General features: G+C 45.5%; 1 protein-coding gene across 12 annotated transcripts in view; it reads left to right on the top strand.

The window, feature by feature from the left end:
* Positions 1-25,719, top strand: part of SNX14 (sorting nexin 14) — a 1,106,650-nt gene that overhangs the window by 950,754 nt on the left and 130,177 nt on the right. For 6 of the 12 annotated variants that reach the window (XM_086926583.1, XM_086926582.1, XM_086926581.1 and 3 more), the window contains 4 exons: positions 2,351-2,470; positions 4,605-4,625; positions 12,803-12,926; positions 13,492-13,656. In XM_086926583.1, coding sequence (XP_086782709.1) covers positions 2,351-2,470; positions 4,605-4,625; positions 12,803-12,926; positions 13,492-13,656 — 430 coding nt within the window. The remainder of the gene's footprint in view (positions 1-2,350; positions 2,471-4,604; positions 4,626-12,802; positions 12,927-13,491; positions 13,657-25,719) is intronic. The other 6 variants (XM_086926579.1, XM_086926585.1, XM_086926584.1 and 3 more) reach the window with 1 other exon arrangement.

Genomic DNA, 25,719 nt, shown 5'->3' with positions numbered 1-25,719 from the left:
GCCTGTTATTCTATGGCTAAAAAAGAACCTCCGGTGGGGCTGCGCGCCCATTCTACCAGGGCAACAGCAGCCACTACGGCATTGGGACGTGGTGTCCCCCTGCACGATATCTGTCAGGCTGCCACGTGGGCTTCACTGCACACCTTTACAAAGCATTATTGCCTTGACAGCCATGTCCGGAGGGACGGCTTCTTTGGCCGTTCCGTTCTCCGTGACTTTCTGGTGTAATCTTTTTTCGCAGACCCACCACTGGGGTTAGTATTGCTGGGGTATCTATATTTTTAGGTAAGAAATCTATCACTAATGTGTCTTTCAGATGCACAAGTTTACTATTTGTGTAACGATATATCTGTAAGAGACATTAGTTAGTGATAGATTCCTTACCGCCCTACCCATCCTCCCCGTTCTGCAAACTGATTACTGGGGTTAAGGTAATCCTTTCGGGCCTAGTTTCTATGCACCAGTGGTCAGTATCTTACATGGCTCTGCGTTCCTGTCGCGGAAAGTTGTGTACGGAACTGTGTACAGAACTGACGTCAGCGCAGGTGGGCGCATCTAAGTAGCTCCAGTGACATCATCTCGGTGAATACGACTCCAACGATGCACGCAGAGTCTTACGACGATGCCTATTGATGCGCAGGGGTACTGCTGACAAAAGCTTTCTGGATCCAGTCTGACGTCTGGGGATATTCTTAGGTAAGGAAACTTTCACTAACTAATGTTTCTTACAGATATATTGTAACACAAGTAGTAACTTGTGCGACAGCGTGAATGCTCTGGAGCCTGTCTGTCCATACATACCAGTTCAACAGGGCTCAAGATCGCTTCTTCACTATTTGTTGGCTCCCATGAATGTATGTATGTATATGATATTTCTATAGTGCAAACCTAATCAAAAGGCAGTGGAGCGCTATGCATGGCTCCTCCCATGAAGCAAACAGGGGCTGTTAAGTTTCCACATGCAAATTTCAGATTTGCACCCACGTTTTTGTGACCCAGTCAGGTTGTCTGCACTCTCCAAATGTCAGTCATTCAGGAAGCACGTTTACCTGCATAGACCTTAAACGGTCCAGTATAAAAATGTGATTCTTTTAACTGATGGACACCAGTGCTAATGTCATTCTTGAACGATGATGTACAAAATGTGGGCATGGGACATATTTTTCCCCTATCCGCAGTGTTCCACCAGGACCAGCCTACGAGGGAGTGCGTAGTCTCTCTTCATATCCCCTGGCACTGTTACATATACTCATTTTGCTCATGATCAGTATGCACGTGCGGACCTCCGTTGCTCAAATGCAGCCCTTTTGCTTCAAAGAGTAGTTGTTCATTCATGTATTTGTCTTCAATTGTATCCTTTCCATTCTGAGTTCTATGGCGATTGTTTGAGATTTTCGATGCCACCTTTACAATAAGTTATTTTTCTAAGTTCATAAATTGATGCTTCAAATTCTCTGATGAATATGTACATTCAAGTATTTCAGAAATTCCATTGCATTGTCATACTTTTATACAAACACCGTGATGAGTTACCTAGATATGCACAAATACATTGTTTTAACAATTGTTCTTGCACTCCTAAAATTCACCTGAGATGTCACACGAATGCCTCACTGTTTTGTTACCACTGGCGTGAAAACTCATCCACCTGCCTTAGACAGGACTCTCAAAGGGGCTTCTTGATCGAACAGGTTTCCAGGACACTTCACAGTGATGTGAGGTTTCTGCTGCCCTATGACATTTATAGTTTCGTGTCTGCTTTGAGAACAGTTGATATCTCTGAGAGATTGTAAATGTCCCTCAGGCTATTAGGTTTTAATGGCACACTGTGTTCCATCCTAGACCCACACTTTTCTTCTTTGTGCTTTATTTGTCAAGTGTCATTTTACATGGAGAACGCATAGCGTTTGTTAATCTACTTTTTGTACTGATTTGTAATAATAACACTTCAAGTACTGTTCTGCAGAATAATTCTTCCTTTAGCTGGTATGCCAATACACCTTGGTTTAAATGCATTTATATACTGGAGCATGTGCTTTGTGTTTTGTAATTCTTTTATTGCTTAACTGTAATCAGTATTGCAATAAATAAGCCTCCTAGTGCAACCCTCAGTGCCATATGCTCCTTTATAGTCTACACCCTTTTCTGCACGGTTTCTTTGCCATTTAATCTTGAATATTCTTAGTTTTAGGTTTTCCCATAGACTACATTCATCATTATTGTGTGTTTTGTGATGTGGAACAGATTTAAAGTGGGTCTTTTCCAGGACCGAACAACTGGACAGATGTATATTTGAATAATTATTTTGAGCCATCTCTATAACAAATTTCTCCAATCTATTTACTTACAGAAAGGACAACATTTGGAATTATTCATCATGAACTTTATTAGTTCTTGCGAGTCCCCAAAACCCAAGCCAAGTAGACCAGAGCTGACCATTGTCAGTCCAACGTCTGAAAACAATAAGAAGGTATGTCTGAGCAACAGTGTTAAAGAAAAACGTTAACTTTACGTCAGAGTACTTTATGAGCGATTCATTGGCTCTGGAAACTGGCAATTGTTTTGCGTAGAACTATGCTAGCATCCCTGTGGTATTGGAGTCTGGGAACATGTTGTGAAAAACACTCCATTGATGGTTAGGAATGAGACTATGGTGGATCAAATAAAATGTTGGAAGCACATCAAGTTTCTGAAATGTTTCTCTTTTGTGTTGGCAATGAAACCTAGCTCATCTGAAGTTACTTGACGTTGTATGTGGCCATTATTCAAACAATTCACCGTCCTGATATAGTGCAGCTGAGGACACTTTTCCCCGTTTAAGCTCAAGAGCGACTTTTTAACTGTCTAATTTTTCAGAGACATGCTTATCTTCTTTGAACCATTTAGACCTCCATATGAACCCCGTCAGTGGTCACTGCTGAAGGTATGCATGAACTTCTTAGCACCTCAACAGTTACCATCACTGGCAGCTCTCACACTGGAGCACCTTCTGCATGTGCTGTACCTGTTAACAATAGACTGCTTGTGGCTGGTGCCGAACTTGAACTTGAACTTGGTTGAAGCCTGGATTCAAAGATTCAAAGGAACAGATGTTTATATATAGAGGTGGAAGGAGAGAAGGCAGGAAGAGATGGTGAAAGTGAGGAGCAAAGACAACAATAGCAAAGAGAAAGAAGGAAAAAATAAATGAAGAGTGGGATGAGAATTTTAAGAGAAAATGGGGAAGCTCATGGAGGCGAGTCATAAAACAGTAGAAGGGGAATGAAGGCAAGGGAGGAAAAGAGCTTCGGAGAGAGGAGAGTTGCGAAAGGAAGCAGACGAGACAATCGCAAAAACAGAAGGGATGGAAGGAGAAGGGTAGGCAGAGAGAGGAAGAAAGTCAGAACAGGAACATGAGAAAGTCATATCAGTTTGATAAGTTCAGAGCAGGAGCTAGAAGGAAGAAAGAGAGGAAGGGAATGACAAAGAGGGATCCAGTATTTGCGAAACAGTCCAAAATCTCTGCGAGCACGCAGCGTTCCACGAACATGCGGAATTGCATGTTCCGCCCATTTTCAATGCTTTTTTCCTCTTCGCGAACACTGTTTGTGTGCTCAGGGGAAATATCTTGCAAACACGCATTTTAAAAGCGCGAACAAGCAAATAATTCTGCGAAGCTGCGGATTCGTGGAATTTTTGGCAATTCTGCTTTCTCCGCGTAACAGAATTTACCGTCCAGGCATAGTGAATAGCAGCATTTTATGCACATTTTTATTTCCATTTTGTATACCCATTCCAAGAATGTTGGGTTTCCACTAAATTCCATCTTTGAACCATCAATGAATGAGCCAGTAACAATTCAAAATAAATCACACTCTCTGTCCTGGCTACTCTTGGTAGCACCTGCAGTCTACCTAGTAGAGCCACAGGTGGGCAATAATTCTGCAAATTCAAGACAGCCTTTCTACCAGTGTATGAATAGACTCACAAAAGGGGTATAGTTCGACATTCCTATAATATGAGTATCCAGCTTCCCAGGCAAACCCTGATCTGATGCATGAGGCTTTGCATCTTCTACAAGTTTGTGAATTTTTTTTTAGAGTTAGTTATAATGGGTGCGCCGAATAGCTGTGAGTGTGCCAAAGGTTAGAATTTAGGACTATATGCATCTTTGTTAATATTGCATCCTTTTGCTTAAACCAGGTGTCTATTGCTGCCTTCTCTGATTTTAATATTTTTGGACTTTTTATATTATTTTTTTTTTTAAGTTTGAAGTGACTTTTTATATTATTTACTCAGTATAAGTCCGTTTCTGAATCCTCTGCTGGGTCGGTGGCAGAGAGGTTAAGTGACTGTCTGTAAGAAACTGGCTCTATATATACTGCACCAAAGTGAGGTATAGTGTCTATAGAGTCCAAGGGTCTCCAGAGGTTTGGAAGAGGCTAAAGTTAGAGAGAACTTTACTCTCTAAAGTGGTAGCTTGGTCGAGCAGTCAAGCAGTATCAGAGGACAGTGTAAAGCATTTGATGTACACACTCAGTCAGCAAATGGTCTCACACACTTTAAGAACTGAACTCTAGGCCAATTGTTTTGTATAAAAAAATATACTGTTGTTTTATTTCTAGAAACAAGCAAGCCTGGTGCAGGTAAGCCTAAAAATACTTTTCAGTAGTAAATTACTTGTATGAACGCAGTTCAAAATAGCAGTGTAACTTGTACTGGTTTTTATTATATAGTTTATTATAGTTTTAAGAAAGCAGTTTGTGACACATTGCAGGTATAGTACATTTAATTGAATGGGCTTTTTAAGTAAAATGCAGTTAATTACTTTTCATATTACTTTTGCTAACACAGGACTGGATCCTGGATTCAGTCCTGGGACATTGCCTGAAAACAGGTGAGTAAATCGTTTTGGCTAAAAGTACGATTTTTAAAGAATATTATTGTATTTCAAAACTTGACAAACTTTTTCACAAAGAATCACCAATGTTAACCTATGGGAGGAAATTCACTTAGCAGGTAATTTAGGTTACCATTACTTTTTCATATTCCTGAAAACAGTTGAGAACATGCGTTTTGGTTATTCGGCTGATTTTTAAGGAATATTTGCAGTTTTCAAAAGTCGACACTTACAAACTTTTTGGGAGAAAAAGTGTCAATGTTATCCTATTAGGAAAAATGAGTTATCAGTTTCAAGGTAAGTAATCGGTCTTTTGAGTTAGGGTTCTGTGGTTAGACATCAGCGGCACTCGGGCGGCCGGGTGCAGAGTGTTGAGGCTCAATGTTATCAACTGGGGATAGGGGGACTCCGGTCGGTGGCGGCTGGCAAGCAGGCCACAGGGTTGTGGGAGCAAAGCTCATATAGTTAAGCTCAGGGCAAGTTGAGGACCAAGTTAGCACCAAAGTGGCACCCTCAGCAGCGCTAGGGCAACGGGGTGCAGGGTGCTGTTTTGAGGTCGGGTGCCCTGTTGATTTCAATGGGAATTCTCTGGGACAAAGAAACACTGCAGGCTCGGGGACGAGGATCTTCCAGGAGTGACCAACACTTCAAGGGGTAAGTTGGGATGTAGAGGGATGGTTAGGCACCTCTGGGTTGGGCACACAAGGCTGTGGGGCGTTCGATGCAAGGGTGCCTTTGGATGTCAGATTTTCTTACCCGCTCTGGTCGCGGTAGGGGGGGCCCTCTGGATTGAGGCTGCAGGCGTCGTCTGGAGGCTTGAGGCAGGTCAGGGGTTGCCGGATCTTGGGTCAAGATCGCCAGAGGGACCTCCTTGTGGTGTGTGTTCACTCAAACACAGCTTGGGAAGTGAATGCAGGCAGGTCCTCTGGGGTTTGTGAGGTTGCTGGCCACTGGACACGCTGGGATTTCGCAGGAGCAGGTTCGAGGGGAGACAGGCGTGTAGGGCTGGGGCCAAGTCAGTGGGCGTCGTCCTCTTGTTAGCTCTGCATGGCTTCTCGTCCTTCTTTTCTTGTCGTTGCTGGATCTAGGGAAGGAAGGTTCAGGGTGCCCCTAAATACTAAATTTATGGGTGTTACAGGTAGGTCAAGGGCAGGGACCAATGGGTCCCTTCCCTGGGGTGGGTACACCCCCTATTCTGCCACTCTCCAGTGGGAGGGGGGCAGGAGCCTGTCCCTGGTTGGCTGGGTCCCCCATCCTCAAGATGGCGGGGACTCGAGGTTGTGCTTCATCACGCCTCCACGCCTTAGGGGTGGAGTGGGCAGAGGTGGGCACGCCTCTCTTCCTCACTTGTTTTCCCACCAGTTCTCCCGCCCAAAGTGAGGGGAAGAACCAGTGGGGGCCAGTTGCTGAAAGCAGCAAATGGTCTGGAGAGGCTCACACAGGCGGCAGGATGTGCATTGTTTCAGGCCCCCGAGAGCAGCAAGCTCTCGACCCAGGGGTCCGAAACATGTCTGGTGGTGGCAACCTAGGCAGCCACTCAGTCAGGCCGCTAGAAGTTGGTCGAGTTTCAGGGGGCATCTCTAAGATGCCCTCTGTTGTGCATTTTACATGAAATCCCACCCTGGCATCAGTGTGGGTTTAATGCGCTGAGAAGTTTGATACCAAACTTCCTAGTCTTCAGTGCAGCCATTATGGTGCTGTGGAGTTCATAATGACAAACTCCCAGCACCATATACTCTTAATGGCAGCAGTACACTTACAGTGCCCAGGAATGGACCTGGGTACTGTAGGGGTACAGGGCTCATGCACCTGTGCCCTCACCACTGGCATAGGGCACCCAGCTAGAGGGGTGACTGATGTATGCCAGGGCAGTGTTTTGTGGGCATGGCACACAAGGATGTGTGCCATGTCGACTCTTCACTTTGTTTTGCACCAAGACATGCAGCCTGCCAAGGCAGTGTGAGTGTCATGGTACAGGGCCTCTAAGGGTGGCACAATAAGTGCTGCAGCCCTTAGAGGTATTCCCTGGTCACAGTGCCCTGGGTACCTGTGGTACCACTTACCAGGGGCTGACCAGTGGCCAGAGATACCAATTGGGTTCGTTTTTGGGGGAAGAACACAGGCCCTGGTGAAGGACTGGGCTATTCTAAGGCCCAGCGGTGCCAGGGGACAACACCTGAAACCTTCGTGGGTTACCTGTTCCGGCGTACAAATCACAGAGACACGGGACACTTCCTTCGGCGTCAAAGATCAGCGTTTATTTACTGCAGGGATACAGAGATCGCTAGAAGTACAACAGAGTGTAGGTTCTGAGAGTCTGCTTCGAATTGCAAAAGTGGATCGCTCCTTTTATACACATTTTCGTCATTACACAACATAGCGAACAAAAGGTTACAACTCAGTTCCCACAGTAAACTTCAAAAGGATTGCATTCATGTTTTCAGAAGCCCGGAACATAATTACAGTAGCATTGCCGGTTCCCCACTGTAAAAGCACGTTATCTCACCATTAGGCACATTCCATTCTGGCTGTAAACGAGCTAAGAGAAGAGACAGAAACAGGTGCAAGGAAGACAAAGACAGACAACAGATTGAAAAGAGTGTAGGGGCAATATCGGAAGCGTGATCGCAGGATCAAAGGATTCGAGCCTAATGCATGTAAGGCTGAAACAATAGACCGGCACGGCAAGATGAGCCTCGAGCGGGGCCATCTGCCTTTGCCGTGTCAACCCCCTAGTCATAAAGACACACTCAAAGAGATGTGCATCTTCCGCAAGAGCTTGGGAAACCCAGGGTCATGAAGCGGACATTGTCCGTTCGCCGGCTACGTGAGGGCAAGAAACAAAATGGATGCCGTATCTAAAATGGAACCCGAGGGTTCAGATGGAGAAACCCACGAATAAGACGAACCCTGCAAAGTAGAGTAGCGAAAACGCGTACACCTACTAAACTCGTCATTTGCGGTTCGTAGATACCAAACTCGTCCATATCCGAACGAGCCAAAACGTTGTTACGATTCTCACGGAACCTCACTGGGATCCTGATTGGCAAGGACCCAGGGCACATCAAGGAAAAGTACATCAGTAGTCTGGCAAAAAGTGTGGGGGGGTTACTGCAACAGAAACCTGCTTTGCTACACTGTCACCACAGGGCCAAACAAAAATTCTGCTCAATTCCTGAGTAGCTTCTCTAGTGGAAGCCTAGATGATATCTTTCCCCTATTTTTAATGGTTAGGGATCTATGTTTCAACGAAAGAACCAGACCCCGCAGACATCTGTTTACATATTTGAGCATCTGATGTCTTGCACCTAGGAATATGTGGCTTATAACTCCCTAATAGTTGTGGTAAGGTTGGTTTCTTGCAACAGAATGATTTATGCTTTTCTCTTCCAGAAAGATCATGATCATATCACACTTCCTAAGCTCTTATAGACCGTTTACATTCACTGTTATTATTTGTATCTTATGCATCTTCACTTATGCTAACACATCTCCTCATGTTACTTCTTTTCGTTTTTAGGTCTTGCAGACAGTTTAGATTGTGTCGCTAGACATATGTTTTCGGAAAAATAATTAATACAAATAAGTACATACGTGCATAGATGGGCTTTGGACCAGTTGTTGTCTCAATTTATTGGCCTGTTCACCTTTCCCAACAACATTTTGCACAAAACGTGACAAAACAAACATTGACAAAGCCAGGACACAGGCGGTAAACTTTAGAAGTATTGGCTTCGCCAATGCTTGTGTTTTTGGGTGGAGGGTAGGTCTGCAGTTAGCAACACGCTGCTAACAATTGCTTGCTTCTGCCCTCTTGTACTGTCTCTTTTGCCCACCAGAGAGCAAGCGCTGGCTGACTCTTCACACTGAAGTTGTTGTGAAACAATATCGGCTCACAGACTGGGAATAGCTTTTTACATCATCTGTCGCTGTGCAGTGCTTTAATTCAACATCTTGCTTCCCTCTTTTTGCCACACAGTTGGAACTAACTTTGAAGTGTATGCCTGCTGAACACAGCTCTAGTTAGTAAATAATTTCCTTGACCCTTTTTAGAAAGCAGCTGCTATATATAGCACATCGGTCATTCCAGCCTTGCCTGAGAGTAACAAGAGTACATTGGAAGGACTAGATTATGGTGTTAGAGACCCAGGAGAGGACATGAATTGTGAAACTGACTTGACCATTTATATTACGAATAAAAGCATTTCGTTTTGAATTAACGTCTCTCCTTGGGAAGATTGTGCTTTACTTATACAAACACTCTGTAAAACAACACACACACAAATCGTTCATAGAGCACACAAATATATAAACATACAGATGCATCGCCCGCTTGTTTCACAGATTCAGCTAGTAAATGATTTTTGGGACTGCTTCCAGGAAGCAATTGCCTAGCGTAGTGGTTACTGCCATGTTGTCCTTTTATCTCAGCAGGAGACATGTTTTGTATAATTGACTTGGCAATTTTTATTACGAAAACATATTTTCATTTTGAATTAATTTTGCTCCATGGTAAGATTGTGCTCAGCTTCTGGAAGCACATTGCAAAAAACCTGAATTGTTCACAGACCACACACCTACGTACAAAACCCAGACTCCCCCAGCCTCTTGTTTCTTAGCAAACGATAATCAGAACCTTATTCACAAAGGAAATGTTATAATATAGTGGGCTGTTTCTTAGTCTCAGAAATGTCTAGTAGTTCCTGTCAAGGGTTCAGTGTCAGTGCAGGCAATGATTCCATTACTTACCTGTAATCTTCATTAACCTGAGTCACAGGGCACCTCATCCCTGTCACCACAGTGCGAGGTGGCCCTGCCCCAAATAGTCCCTTTTACAAGCACTTGAGTCATAAAGCTTCTTTTAGTCCTTTTACAATGTTTAGGACCATATTATAAAAGACCCTCCTCTCCTAATGGCAAACTGCACTTTAAAAAGCAGCTTGTATTGTGGGTGCTACATCAGCTTGGGAATGACGGTGGGTCCTGGAGTAGGACAAGTCGTACTATTACTCATGTTAGTAAGTAATGGAATCATTACCCCTTTGTTAGTGCTCCTTGTCCCAGTCATTACTCTACCATGTCATACAAGAGCTAATAACCAGGCACCAAGACTAATAATAGACTGTATAGTTTATTAGTTTTATATGATATTACAGACTTGAGAACATCAGATGAAAAATGAATGCATACATCTAAATGTAGGTCCAATCCGTAATGAGTCGCAAATGTATTTGGATTGGACCAGGTCACTGCCCTACATATTTCTTATAACAAAACACTAGCTGCCTCAGCCCATGAATTGGTCCTTGTAGCAAAACTTCTTTAGGAACATCAGATCCCGCAGACCAAAATATGCTCAGGAATTGGCATCCTTGACCCATCTACTCAGGGTTTCTGTTGATATCTCTTGTCTTCGGTTTACTACCCCATGCAAGACAAACCAACACTTTCAATCCCTAAACTCCTTTTCTATTTGGAAATAAACCAGTATTGCCATTTTAATATCTAATTTAACTGGAGTTGAACTAGACAAATCTTTACCAGGAACCAGAACTATTAGCTCTTGTGTAAAAAATTCTATTTTTTCGGGACCTTTAGCCTAAACTTGGGATCTGGTCCAAGCACTACACTATCCGATAGGAATTTAAGGTGAGGATACTTTATTGTCAGAATAACCAGTTCCCCTAGCCTTCTGACAGATGCTATAACCAGAAAAGCCACATTTGGCGATAACCAAGAAGTAATGTACAGACTCAAATATTACCCCTTGCAAGCCATTCAAGACTACTTATAAATCCCAATTTGCAAACAAAGCAGGAATTACCGGTTTCTTTAATCTGAAACTTTTCAAAAGTTTTAATGCTATTGAAAATACTTTGGAACTATCAGAAGCCTCCTCTCTAAAGACTCTTAATTGGTGTCCAATGTGCCAGCAAGGGGAATTATGCCAATCTTAATAAAAATCAGTCTGTCAAACAATCCAAGATTTGGAACTGATCACATGACGTAGCTTCCCAACCTTTAGCCTGACACTATTTTCAAAATGAAGCCAATGCTTGGAATAGGACCTGAGGATCATATTTAGTGCCGCCTCCCTAGAACACTTCACGTTTTGCAGGGCAGGTCTCTCCCTTTGAATGCCATGAGATGTAAACTCACGAGTTGTTTCTGTGATAGCACTGGAAATCGAAGAAGCGAATGAATCTAGGAAGATACAAGTATTGTTTAACGGTAAGTCAGTAGAGTAACTCAATATGATGGCCCCCCCTCCTTACAAGGAAGAGAGGCCCCAGAATCTCTCTTATCTCACAGATATTCATTCACCTTGGGCTGAATGTGGATTGAATGGTTGGGAGGCTTGCAATATGATGGCCCCCCCTGCTTACAAGGAAGAGAGGCCCCAGAATCTCCCTTATCTCACAGATATTCATTCACCTTGGGCTGAATGTGGATTGAATGGTTGGGAGGCTTGCAAAGGGTTAGGGCTACGTGCAACACTGGGGATGCAGGGGCCTGTGTTACACCCCTTCTGTAAACTGTTTGAGCAGGAAAAACCACAGTCTGCATCAACTCCACCCTCTGCCTTTTAGTTTTCTGTAGTATCCTTCTAAGGATAAGTATTGGATGAAAGGCATACAGTATTTTGCTCAGCCAAGGAATCATCAGCTCAGCTATTGCCCAAACGTTTAGGTATCATTTGTCTGAGCAAAAGTGGTAAAGTAGGGCATTGTTTAGCAATGGAAATTAATCCAACCATAGATTTCAACAACTCCATTATTGTATGCGAAACCACTGGACTTAGCTGATATGATATCGAGTTTGGTAAGTTGTGACTGGGCCTGTCCGCCTGAATGTTGTCCCTTCCAGGGATATACATTGTCTTCAGGGACACCAAGTGGATTTCTGCCCAAGTACAACTAAAGTAGACAAAAAAGTGATAGATAGAATGCAGGAGTTAATTCCAGCCCCTGGTAATTAGTCGGGCCGCATCACAATCCCTCATTATTTTGCACACCATGTCACCCCAGTTTGGATCCAGCTATATGCAAATCAGTCTTAACCCTGTTCCAATCGAAACGGTCCAGCCCGAACTGTCAAACCAGGTCCTCCCTGAACCGAAACACAAGGAACTCTGAAATGGTTTCGACCAGTTATGGGCTCATCAGCCGGGTACAGCTTGGTTCAAAGTACAACTAGCCTTCACTAACTCTGCCAGAGCTCTGATTGCCTTTTGTTTATGAGAGAAGAAACTATGCAGTGAGATGTCCAGTAGAATGACTTTTTTTCTTGAGCACTACTGGCTAAATTCCACCAAACCTTTTTTTTTTTTTATTGCTCAAGACCATTTTGATGTAGTTTTCCACAAGAACCTTTTTTTAAATCAAAACCTGCTTCCAAAATAAGGGGTTAATTTGAATGGGAGTAGCAGCAGACTTTGATATCGGGAATCCACCTTGACAATGCCCTTTTGGTCTTTTCCTATTCTCCAGACTTACATCTCATTGCTTTTTTGTTACTTTTCATTAGCCGGCCCCCTTTCATGCTTTACAGTTCCTTAGAATGTGAAAGAGTAACACTCTTTCCTTCCTCACTAACCACTTAGCAAGTGTATCATCAGGTTTGAAAAGAAGACAAAGTAAAATAGCATGGCTGATTATTGAGTATCACTTCCTGCAATCATTTAACTGCTTATGTATTTTCTACAGTATTTATCAAGCATTCATGCTTGATGCCATTATTGTTTTATATTCCCTTGGTAGGAAAGATGTGGCCACAAGCATTTGATGGCTCAGTAATTGTGAATACTGCATTCCCTTAGTATATAAGCTGAACACATGCTGGTTATCTCTTTTCGACTCTTCTTATCACCCATTTCCCTGTATTTTGTTTTACTTAAACTAGTGTAACTGTTATGTATTGCAGTTATTTAATGACCTCTACAAAAATAATGCGAGCCGCTCCGAGAATGCAGAAAGGAAGCACATTCAGAACTACTTCCTGGAGATGGTCACAGTAGAGGGAGTTTACGACTACTTGATGTATGTGGGTAAGGAATCCACTTGTGCTTACTACAATATGTGAGAGAAATAGCAGAGGAATGTGAGACAAAATAAAGGTTACATTGTTCATTGTCACATTGGCTGATTTAATTTCACCTCCTCATGTACTTCCTCCTCTGCATGCCTTATGGTTGAGCTCTGTGAAGTGCTTAGTAGGAAACCCAGTAGATTTATGGTCGCTTCTGTTGCACTTCAGTTAGGAGGTCACACTCCTGTCCTAGTTCCTGTCTTTGTCAAGACTGCCAGCCTTGTCTCTAACTATGCCAAGCTGCGACATCTAGAAATGTAGAGATCAGAGTTCATTTCAAAACAAAGATGTTTTAGTTTTACTTACTTTGAGCCCATCTCGAACCTTCATTTGTCCTTTTTTCTAACAAATTGCTTTTGTGTAGGGAAGCTTACTGAATCATGTGCAGAGGCAAACTCCACACACAAAGTTGCTTCTGATCAACAGCAGTATGTTTGAATCGTTGCTTGTTTTATAATCCCTACTTCATAGTATTGACTTAAAAAGATGTCCTGAATGACCCGAAGGTGCATTGCAATTTTCAGGTCGAGTAGTGTTTCGCATACCAGACTGGGTGCATCACCTCATGATGGGAGGTCGGATCCTTTTCAAGAATACCCTAGAGACTTACACTGACTGCTACCTGAACGATAAATTACATCAGCTGGTTGAAGAGCACCGTTTGGTTTCCCTGATTACTCTTCTCAGAGGTTAGTGAACCTTGGTTAACTCATCTTTTGGAAGTGGTACAGGTAAGGGGCATGGTAGCAGAGTACATGAGGGCAGAAGTATAGCAAGAGCATTGTTACTTTTTCTGTGTCTAGTTTTTTTGTTTGTTCATGTAACTCATTTATTATGTTGTGCATTGTTACATTACTTATGTTGTGCAGTACTCTCTGGTTGAATGTTTGTGCTCTATAAAATTAAATGTTCGGTTGAACACCTCCAAAAGATTTGTTAGAAGGTTTGATGAACCACGGAACTTACAACTGTGTACACAATACAAAACTCACTTGCTACACTAAATGAACTTCAAATGTAAGGTTTAGTAGATTCATGAGGTTGAGCTGGAGAGTATCACACTAAAACAGCGAGGATTGAAATTTGAACTTACAGCAATGATCGTCAAACTCATTGTCTTAACCACTGCACTGCACTTTCTTCATGATGATCCCAGGATGCTCACATGACCTCTTCTAATTAATCCTTGGAGAAAACTTAGCTGCAAAAGCATTACTTTGTGAGGCAATGGCTAAAATACGTGAACTCATATGTTCAATATATAGAGAATGTGTGGTCAAAGAAGTTTTAAAAAAAATTGTGCAATAAACTGCAGAGAATATTTAGTTTTTGAGAGCATATGAAGGGAGTTTGGTAGTATTCCTTAGTGCATGCTGATGTGCGAAGGTGTTCTTCTTAAGGAAGCACTTGTGCTTTCGAAAGCTCCCTTTTCTATTTGAGTTGTCAATGAGAAAGTCAACAACATTTATTTACTCTTTTCCTAATGTTATGTCCAAACATTTGCATCTCAAAAGTGTGGTGCCTCTATTACAAAGTACTTGGTCAGGTGTACCAACATCATTCATTGTGGTTCAGTCAGGCTACTGTAGTTTCGTTTTTTTACCATACCAAGGTCAGATCCTGGGCTTGTATTTTACTGATGATTATTCATCCACCTACAGGACAATGACCAACACATTTTAGAGGGCGCTCTTGGCATCTACTTTGTTGTGGATGCTTGTCTAGCATCTTTGGTCCTTTCCTTGTAAACCCTCAGTTACATACCGGACTGCCTCTTTGATGGCAAAGTCCTCTTTTATCTATCCCTGATTTATTGTCTCTCCTGCCGGGTGGTTAGATAGCAGTATTTCCTCCTCATTTCAGATTTTGCTTCTCCTTCCTTCCTTGGTTGCATGTTTCTGTTAAAGTCAATACGATCTCCTGCATACTTTGGTTATTATTGATCTAAGAGTTCTCTCTCATTATCCTTCTTTTGTGCTTCATCAGAGTAGTTTTGTCTGGTATGAAATAGTTTTTCACCGCCTTCTAGTATGTTAGTGATGTTTTATTTTCCTGGAAGAAAGTGTACTGGACCTACCTGTAGCTCTCGTAGGGAATCCTCCAGACTACCCCTCCCTTATCTAAATTGCCACTGGCATTGTATTTGTCTCTGGGTTATTAGAATCAGTGTGGGTGATACGGAATGGGGACTGGGTTTTGTAGAGTCCGAACTCTTGCCTTTTATTTGTTAAACCATTGTAGTACAAGGTAAAACTCCTGTATACCTCAGTCTGATGGTCTGTTACAGGTTAGACACTTATTTGGTGGGCTTATTTGATTAAGCTTCCATAAAAAAAAAATGCCTGCTTAGAGCATGTCTGATGTGGTAGAGAGGGCTCAGTAGTTGTACTTGTAAAATTAATAAACAAGATTTTCCGTAAAATTGCAAGGAAACTCAAAAATGCATATCCATTCTGATGGATATTTCCACCTGCAGATCCCTCTCCTGTAAAATAATCCCAGGCATGAGACTGGATCCGGAAACCCCAAAGTTGCAGGTGGGGGCACTGGTTTTGTTTCAACATTGAAAGTGACGCTGGGTGGCATCACCAAAACTATAGTGCCCATCCTAGCTTAACAACCCCCATTCCCTTTATTCCACTCCTTCGAAGCGGATTTAGAGCTCACTCTGTCCTGAGAGTTGTGAGTTTTCCTCACAAAAATATAACCTAGTGCAGTGCAATGTCTCCTCCTCTGAAGTGCTCCGGCTTTAAGCCATGCAGGTATTGTGAGCGACAGATATCAATTACTGATGCCATTCCATTTGTCTTTGTTTCTGTAGTTCAGACCATGGCTCCTTGTCCTGTGAGTTCTGCCTCAGTATGCACCTAAAGGCCATCAAATAGCACGAGGCCAAACTGTTCATGGCCCATGCCCGTGACGACAGGTGCAGCTGTTGTCGATCGAGGCCGTGCTCCAGGTCACTGTCGTCAAATTCTTTGGACAAACAGAGAAAGCTCAAGAAACATAAGAAGCACTTGTATGGTAAACACTAACGTGCAGTCCCTCTCCTACAGGATATTCATCCTCTGAGTTGGAGGTGGTCATCGTGGAGCTAGCAGATTCTTTGCAGAGTGGCCACGCACCAGCGTCTCCACCAGACCTGGCCCCAGAACCACCCCGATCAGCTCCTGCTCCACCTTTGGTTCCATCAGTGCAGAATTTCCTGGCACGGGCACAATCTTACGAAGAGTACCTGACGCCAAGCTCGGACCTGGGGACATCCCTTAACGCCATGTATGCCATTTTTGCTTGGACCACAACGCCATCTGGTGCACCCAGACTCCTTGCAACCTGCTCATGGTTATGCTAATGGCCCGGACTCTGATGCCTGTATACTCCACTCCTTTGGAACCAGCATTGGCTCCTCTTTCTTTCTGTCTGGTGCTCTGCTGCACACCACCGTGTCATTGCTGACTCCGCCACAGGAGCCACATCTTACACTTGACACAGATCTTCTGGTGGTACCACATTCTTTTCCTGGGATTGTACCTCAAAACTGGTCCAGAAGAGACGCCGAAAACTCTTCGAAAAGGAAGAGTACAGGCTCAGGATTCACAACCTGTTTCATTAGACTCTCATCCCTTGAACTTTTATGCGTACGATGATGATGAAAGAGCTCAAAACTGCAAACAGGCAAGCCTCTCATCGCCCATTAAACTGGACACCTCCCCAGAAATGGATGGAGAAGGGGCACCCTATAGGATCCCACCACACCAGAAGAGATGTCATTCCACTCAGTAATTAATAAAGCTGCTGAGTGCTGGCCCTGCAGCTCCTGGTGAAAGTAAAAATTAATGTTCTTACCAAGGTTCTCCTTCCAACCACACCAACGTTAGAGCCCCTATTGCCGTCAAAGAGGCTTTGCTGGAACAAGTCATGGCAGCCTGGAAGAAGTTCATCTCAGAGTACAGCGATCAGCAGACTAGTGGCACAACATTACTGTCATGCACCAGATAATCCACCTCTTATCTCTTCCCACCTGTAACTAGAAAGCTTGGTCATTCATAAATCCTGCTCATCTGGACAGTGGGCTGGCACCTGCCCTTCGCCCATGCAGAAAGGGAGTCAAAATGTCAGGAAGTGAGGGGAAAGAAAACCTTTTCAGCAGGCAGTCTTGCACTCATATCCCTCAATGCCACTTGTCTTTTGGTGCTGTAAACCAATGCTTCATGGGTCATGGCCCACCTAATTATCCCTCTCGTCCCAGAGGACATGATGACCCACTTCCAAGAGGTTGTGAGAGTCGGGCAACTAGTAATACGCCACATTATAAAACCAGCCTAGACTCTGTTGACTCAGTGGCACATGCCATAGGTACCTCGTCTCTCTAGAACGACACAGCTGTCTTTGAACCTACGGCTTCTTCTCAGTAATGCAAACCAATATGATAGACCTCTCCGATAGACCACGCCTGTTGGGGACAAAGCTGATTCCGGTTTGGAATGCTTCAAGGTGAGTACTTTTACAGCCCTGTTCTTGGGACTCGAACAGCCTCAGCCTACCATAGACTATTGCTAGTTTCTGCGTTTTTGAGTGTTCTTGAGAGGGTTCACCTTCCATCAATATCAGTGCTTTCAGCTCCAGACACAGCAGCTGGTCAAACCATACAAGGGTAGAACAAGAGATATGTGCTGCACATCCCTACAGCAGGCCTCTTTTTCTTCATCTTTCTCCTCCTCCTCTTTCTCACATGCACCATCGGCAAAGCAAGTCTAGTTTTCTGGTCTAAGCCTACTTCGTGCCTGTGGTGGTGGTGGGGGTGGAGGGCTCCTTCTGCCGGCATGGAAGTCAAGTCCTGCGGACCGGTGGGTCCTTAGATCATAGATAGAGGGGTATTCTTTCCCTTCCTTTAGCCTCCACACCGTTTCTCCCTCATGCTTTTCCCTTTCCCCAGACCATCTTTCCATCCTGCAACAAGAAGTGGTAGCATTCCTCCTCAATGGAGCAGTTATCAGGAGATTAGGCAAGGATACGACTCCCAATGTTTCCTTGTCCTGAAGGATGGTGGTCTACGTCGGATCGTGGACCCCAGGGACCTTACTTTTTATTCTAGGAAGGAGAAGTTCAAGATGCTGACCCTAGCTCAGGTGTTATTGGCATTGGAAGCTGGAGACTGGATGGTGTCACTTGACCTTCAAGACTCTTACTTCCACATTCCGGCCCTACAGTCCCATTGGAAGTACTTGAGTTTAGTGGTGGGTTCTACACACTACCAGTTTGCAGCCTTCCCATTTGGTTTGACATCGGCACCTCGAATCTTCACCAAGGTGATGCTGTTGTTGTCTCCCATCTCAAAAGGTCAGGTATCCCAATCTTCCCCTATCTGGATGACTGGTTGATCAAAGTTGGTTAATCGGAGGTGCTGACGCATCATCTGCAGTTGACAATCTTGTTACTATTCACCTTTGGCTTTTCATTCAACAGGCACAAAGCTCATATGGAGCCCTCTCAACTCCTTCAGTTCATAGGATCAGTCCCATACACTACCCTCCTCCATGCCTTCCCTCCACATCTGAGAATTGTCGACATCCAGGAGATGGTCCCATCCTTTCTGGAGGGCATGGGAGACCTAGTCCGGAAGGTCCTACACCTGCTAAGTCTGCTGGCTTTTTCCATTATCCTAGATTCACATTTGCATATGAGGGTGGTGCCTCTACAGACAGTGTTTCCAGCACTGTAGAAACCTGTCAGACTTTATTGTAATCCCCCAGAGCACTGTAACAGATTTGGGTTGGTGAGGCAGTGAGGTAAACCTGCATCGTGGGATGGCTTTCATTTCCCCTCCGATCATGTCCGTTGTAGTGACGATCGCCTTCACCCTAGGTCTGGAGGACCTAGAGATCCAAGGCTTTTGGTCTCTAGAGGACCAGATACCTTCACATCAACCTACTAGAACTGGGGACAATTCGGCTGATACTTAAGGCTATCCCCCCTCCATCCAAGTCGGGTCCATTCAGATCTTGACAGACAATTCAACTACTATATGATACGAAAACAAGCAAGGGGGAGTATGGTGTCAACTTTTTTGCCTAGAAGCATTGAAGAGGTGCTTTTGAGGGCATTATTAAGGGAACTGGTTAACAGCCAATCACCTGGTGTGTTCATTGAATATCAAAGCCAACAGCCTCATCTTACTGGTCATGATGAGTGGAGAATCCTACTGGAGGTAGCCTAGGACATCTTCGCCCAATGGGGCACTCCTGAAGTGGATTTGTTCACCTCCTCTGAGATAATCATTGGCAGCAGTTCTGTGCTCTCACTGAAGCCTTAGAAGATACATTTCAGTTGAGGTGAAGCTTTCAGCTGCACTACATGTTTCCCCTCATACCCTTGATGCCTCGAATACTCAGGAAAATTCCCCAAGACCAGGCCGAAGTAATTTTTGCCCTAGACTGGCCATGAAGTGTGTGGCTTCCCACTCAAGCTGTCATTCAGTCCGGACCTTCCCTCCCAGTCGGGGTGAATAGTGGTGCACCCCATTCTCTGAGTTCTACACCTTCATGCCTGGAGATTGTTCGGGGACAGCTAAGCTCTTTTCAGCTGCCACCGAAGGTGGTCCACATAATCCTGTCAGCTTGTCGCTCCTTCACAAAATCTGTTTACTCTTGGAGATGGAAGAGCTTTGTCTCATAGTGCGCGGACAACAACGTAAACCCTCTACAGTTAGAGCTGTCTGTGTGTGATAGGCACTGTAAAAGGGTATGCAACTGCATTGTTGATATAGCTCTTTCTCCCAAACTAGACTTCCCTGTTTACATACCCTATTATGATGTGTTTTCTGGAAGGATTGACTAACCTGTACCCTTTATTGTGTGCCAGGGGGACCTTAACTTGTTTTGACATTTTTGATATGGTCTCCGTCTCAGCCCATTCACAATTGCAAATTGCGAATGTTAACTCTCAAAACAATGTTTTGGTGGAAATTGCCTCAACAAGATGAGTCAGTGAGTTACTAACATTAAGCTCCTGTCTGCCATTCACCTCATTTTTCCCTGACAAATTGGTGCTGCGATCCAGGGCTGCCTTGCTGCCTAAAGTGGCAACTCCCTTTCACTTAGACCAGTTCATCACCCTACTGATCTTCTTTTCCCTAGCCCACCTAAGGATGGGCTGGGGGAAAGTGTCCCCCAGGGGTACAAGTGCCCTCATTGATTGGATTCTAAGTTGATGGTCAGTTTTCATCTAGACTGCACTAAAGGCATAGAACTGCAGCACCAGCTCCTCATTAGGCATTAAAGTTCTATGGAAGGCAAAACGGTACAGAAAAGGACACAGCCTAGATGGATTATTCTCTTCATCAAGACCTACTACGCCTTGGCTAAGAAAGAACCCCAGAAGTAATCTATGGCTCATTCAACCCGGGCCAAATCGACAGCTACGGTCCATGTCAGAGGGGTTATAGTTACAGAAATCTGTAAGGTAGCTACGTGGACATTCCTACGCACTTTTTCTAAGCGATACTGTCTGGATTCCAAACTGCATCGTTATGACCACTTTCTCAGATCTGTCCCCCAGGACTTATTCATTTAACCATCCATCAGCCCTCCTCCTAACTGGGATACTGTTTGGGAATCAATCCTTCAGGTGAGGAATCTGTAGGTAGAAGTATCCATCTGAAAAAGTCCCTTAGTTATAGATTCCTTAACTTAGAATTACCCCCAGGCGTCGGACTGGATCCAGAGCCATTTTTTTAGGAGCGTGCCCCTTAGTCGCTTTTTGACTAACCTTTTCTGATTTTTTGTCGACGTCTTTTGAGCCTTACGACTCATGGTACACGAGGGATGTCCAGCCATCGGCCCAGTTTCAATCCTTGTGACTTCTTTCACAAGTTGATGTCAGTCACCGATCCGCATCTCTTGTGTCTTTGGCGCCTGGAGCGCGACCGCGACACAAAGTCGTGCTCCGACAGCCGGGCCCTGAACCTGAAGTCTTTGCGGGAGCCATACCAAAAGCTTTTGGAGGCCCAGCAGTCTGGTCAGCTCCACTGGAGGTCCCAGTCTAGGGGAAGGTTGCGGGACCGTTCACGGAGTCATCACTACTCTGCATTGAAGTCTTCGCATTCCTCGGGTAAGTCGAAGCAGAAGAAGTAGGCGAAGACGCATTGTTGCTCTTCGCTCTTCGCCCCATCCATCGGCCAATGCGATGTGGGACCCGGAGTGTCGGTTGCACGCACGTCGTTGCTCTCTTGCTCCTTCCACGGAGCCCGCTGAGACAGCTCCGCGCTTCCCTGCCTTTCCCGTAGCCGGAGCGTCCCCGACCCAGCTTCGAGCTTTTTACGAAGTGCTTCACAGCATCTCTGGGCAGCCCAATTCTGCCGGAATACCTTCAGGCCCCGCGATTCGGCTGGGGGCCCTGGGCCTTCGATGCCGGTGGCTTCGGTCCCAGCGCTGCAGGGACCCCATGGATCCAGGTCTGGATCCAGATCGGTGCAGGTCGACCTCACGGTACCTTCCCCGGTGCCAATCCCGGTGACGACGACCCCGAAGCTGGCTGTTCCCCCGACCAGTGTCGACCACAGCCTCGTCCCTGATGTGGACAAGGCAGTGGACCAATGTCCTATGACATCTGTACCGGCACCGGAGGGTACTTTTTTCCTACTGTTCATTGCTGGCGTTCCCTATCGCCCCGAGTGGCAGCCAAAGGAGGATGAGGAGGACTCAGAGGGGTCTATTGACCCTCTAGCAGATAAACTTGAGGAACCGGACTGGAGAGAGGAGTTGGGGGTATACACCTGTTACAACGCATTCGTTACTCCGCACTACCATTACAACGCGACTTTTACAACGCATACCATTACAACGCATTGCGCTGGGGGGCGCTCTAGGATAGGGAATAAGAATAATTTACTATCCAACACCTTCCCTAGGGTCCACGGGGACTGGAGTTAGAATAGTAAATTATACTTACCACTATCCAGCACCTCAAAGCGCTATGCGTTGTAATGGTATGCGTTGCAATGGTCGCGTTGTAATAGTAGGTAGTTGTAACGGTATGCGTTGTAACATGGTACATCCGGAGTTGGGTGATGCCAGTGGCTTGGATACCTCCCCAGACCTTGGTATGCTTTCCCCCCTAACGTGGCTACGGAGGAGGGAGCTTCCTACTCTGTGGTGTTGCGTAGTACAGCTGAGGCCTTGAACCTCGAGCTTCCTACGGAGGTTGTCAGGACTAACCTCCTGACTGAGGTGCTTCAACTGGCACCAGCCTCTTTGGAGCCACTGCTGCCTTTTAATGAAGCCCTCACCGACATCATTCTGTGCACTTGGTCCAAGCCCAGCACAGGGGGTCCTGTGGAAAGGATGATTGCCTGATGCCACTGGCGACCCACTTTTCGTCTCCCAACACCCTACCCCTGAGAGCTTGGTGATTCAAGCCTCAGCCTCAAAAGGCGCTCTCCCTACTGCTCCCCCAGATAGGGAATCCAAGAAGCTGGACCACCTTGGGAAGAAGCTTAGGACTGTCTCTTGGGCCGTTATACACTCGAGACGCAGCAAAGTTCACCATCCGGTGTGGGCTGAATACTGCCAGCTAGCTGGGTAGAACGGGTTCTACATCGCCCTGAGGTGCTACACCTGGCTGAGAACATCTGGCTTCTCTGGGGATGTCCAATCTACCCTTTTGGACATGCCTTTTGGTGGCAGTCGCCTTTTTGGTGACAAAGCGGACAACGCGCTCAAGCGTTTCAAGGACTCTAGGGCTACGGCCAGATCCTTGAGCCTTGCCGCCACTTCTCCCTTCGTGGCTACGGAAGGGGTGCCCCACCACATTCCACCCATAGCCACAGGGCTAGTCAAGCTAGCCAGCCACTGTGTGGCAGGGGACGTTGGATCCAGCGTCATGGGTCTGGGGGCCAGCGGGTGCCCTCGACCCTGGAGACTGGATGGTAGCTTTGGATTTGCAGGACGATTACTTTCACATCCTCGTCTTGCCTGCCCACCGGCGTTACCTACGGTTCACAGTAGGCCACAAGCATTTTCAGTTTGCCATGCTCCCCTTTTGACTTACCAGCTCCCCTCGGGTGTTCACGTACGTAATGGCGGTGGTTGCAGCTCATTTGTGCAGATCAGGGTTTCCAGTCTTCCCCTATCTCAGCGACTGACTGTTGAAAGCGGGTTCGTCCCAGGCTATCGTCTTCCATCTCCAGACTACGGCAGACCTCCTGCATACGCTAGGGTTCACTATCAACATGCCAAAGTTGCACCTGATTCCCTCTCAGAAGATCTTTTTCATCGGAGTAGTTCTGGACACAGGGCAGTTTCGGGTCTATCCTCCCGAGCAGCGAGTCCGGGATATTTGGGCTATGATACTAATGTTTCAGCCTCTAACCTGGATTTTGATGAGAATGGCCCTGAGGCTGCTGGGCCTCATGGCCTCCTGCATCCTGCTGGTGGATCATGCCAGATGACATATGCGGGCTCTGCAGTGGGACCTGAAGTTCCAGTGGGCACAGCATCAGGGGAATCTTTCTGATGTCGTCCAGATCTTGGAGGGGACTGCAAGTCAGTTGCAGTGGTGGCTCACGGACCAGGATTGGGTCAGAGATAGATCCCTCTCCCTTTCCCAACCAGAGTTTATAGTAGTGACGGATGCGTCACTTCTGGGATGGGGCGGCCACATGGGGGAGGCGGAGATCCAGAGGCCTCTGGTCTCTGGAGGAGTCCAGGCTCCACATCAACATTCTGGAGCTCTGTGCGATTCGTCTTGCACTGACGGCATTCCTTCCCTCTGTCAAACGAAGAGTAGTGCAGGTGTTCACGGACACCACCGCCATGTGGTACTGCAACAACAGGGTGGGTGGGGTTGTGGCAACTATGTCAAGAGGCTTTTCACCTTTGGATGTGGCTGGAACGTTGGGGTGGTTCAACACCTGGCAGGTTCCCTGAACGAGAGGGCGTACGAACTTAGCCACCAGTGCCTGATGGATCACGAATGGCGTCTTCACTCAGAGGTGGTGCAAGATCTCTTTCAGCAGTGGGGAGAGCCTTGGTTAGGGCTATTCGCCACTGAAGAGAATGTGCAATGTCAGCAGTTCTGCACATGGAATTGCAGCTTCCTGTACGCCTTTCCACCTGTACCACTTCTACCCAGAGTGCGGAAGAAGATAAAGCATGACTGGGCCCAAATAATTCTTGTGGCTCCGGACTGGGCACGTAGAGTCTGGTGTCCCAAGCTCTTAAGTATGGCCATCGATCCTCCGATCAGACATCCTCTTCGTGAGGATCTTCTGTTGCAGAAGCAGAGGACAGTTCTCCACCTGAACCTGTCCAGCCTCCACCTCCTTGCGTGGAGATTGAGCGGCGATAGTTGCCAGCTTTCAACATTTCTCGTGAAGTCTGTAACGTCATCTTGGCAGCCAGGCATCCCTCCACTAAAATGGTATACGCCTGTAGATGGAACACATTTGTAGCATGGTGCACAGCAAATGCTATGGATTCCCTTTCTGCCCCTCCTTCAAAGGTTCTCCTCTCCATTCTTTCTTTGGCCCAGCAGGGCTCTGCTCTGGGCACTCTTAAAGGCTATCTTTTGACAATTTTGGTCTTTCTTCGCCTTCCTGATCAGCCTTCTCTTTTCAAGTCGCCTGTTGTAAGTAGATTTGTGAAAGGCATTTCTCATCTCTTTCCTCCTTCTCTTTTCGTAATTCCCCAGTGGGTCTTCAATCTTGACCTTACTTATCTTATGTGTGCTCCTTTTGAGCCGCTATATAATTGTCCTCTACATCTTTCTACTTTTAAGACTGCCTTCTTCTTGCTATCACCTCTGTTAGCAGGGTGAATGAGCTTCAGGCTCTGTCTTCCAAACCTCCCTTTCTTGCTGTCCATCTGGAAAAAGTGGTCCTTCGAATTAGGCCCTCTTTTCTACCCAAAGTGGTTACTTCCTCCCACATAGGTCAGACCATCACCTTGCCTACATTCTTCCCACCTCTGCACCCTGCCAAAGAGGAGCAGAGACTCCACCGTCTGGACCCAAAACGTGCGCTGTCCTGCTACTTTAACCGCACTACAGCTTTCTGGTTGGACGATTAACTCTTCGTGGGTTATGTGGGTGCCAAGAAAGGTTGGGCAGTGCATAAATTTACCATCTCTCGATGGATTGCCCTATACATCAAGATCTGCTATTCTTTGGCAAAAAAGGAACCTTCTGTAGGTTTGTGCGCCCACTCTGCCAGGGCGACGGCAGCCACTACTGCTTTGGGACGTGGAGTTCCGCTGGTTGACATCTGCCATGCAGCCACGTGGGCATCACTGCACACGTTTACAAAACATTACTGCCTGGACAACCAAGTCCGGAGAGACAGCTTTTTCGCCCGTTCTGTTCTCCAGGACTTCCTGATGTGAACTTAGTTCGCAGACCCACCTCCGGGGATGGTGTTGTTCTGGTATCTATTCTAAGGTAAGGTATCTATAACTAATGGTCTCTTTCAGATGAACAAGTTACTTATCTTCGGTAACGATGTATCTGTAAGAGGGATCTATGACAGAATTTCGACTACAAAAATATCGACCTACAAGAATATCGAGTCAACAATATCGAGGGCAAAAATATCGACATCCTATCTACAACATGGTAAGTACAAAAATATCGAAAAAAAAATATCGATGTTAAAAATATCGTTTTTTTTTAATATAGAAATGTAAAATTAAATCTATAAGACTAATAAATAAAAGAAACATATTTAAAAGTATCTAATAATATTTAAAAGTAATAAATAA

The sequence above is a fragment of the Lissotriton vulgaris genome, chromosome 6 (genome assembly GCF_964263255.1).
Source record: "Lissotriton vulgaris chromosome 6, aLisVul1.2, whole genome shotgun sequence".
NCBI lineage: Eukaryota > Metazoa > Chordata > Amphibia > Caudata > Salamandridae > Lissotriton > Lissotriton vulgaris.
This window is presented reverse-complemented; position numbering and strand designations above follow the sequence as displayed.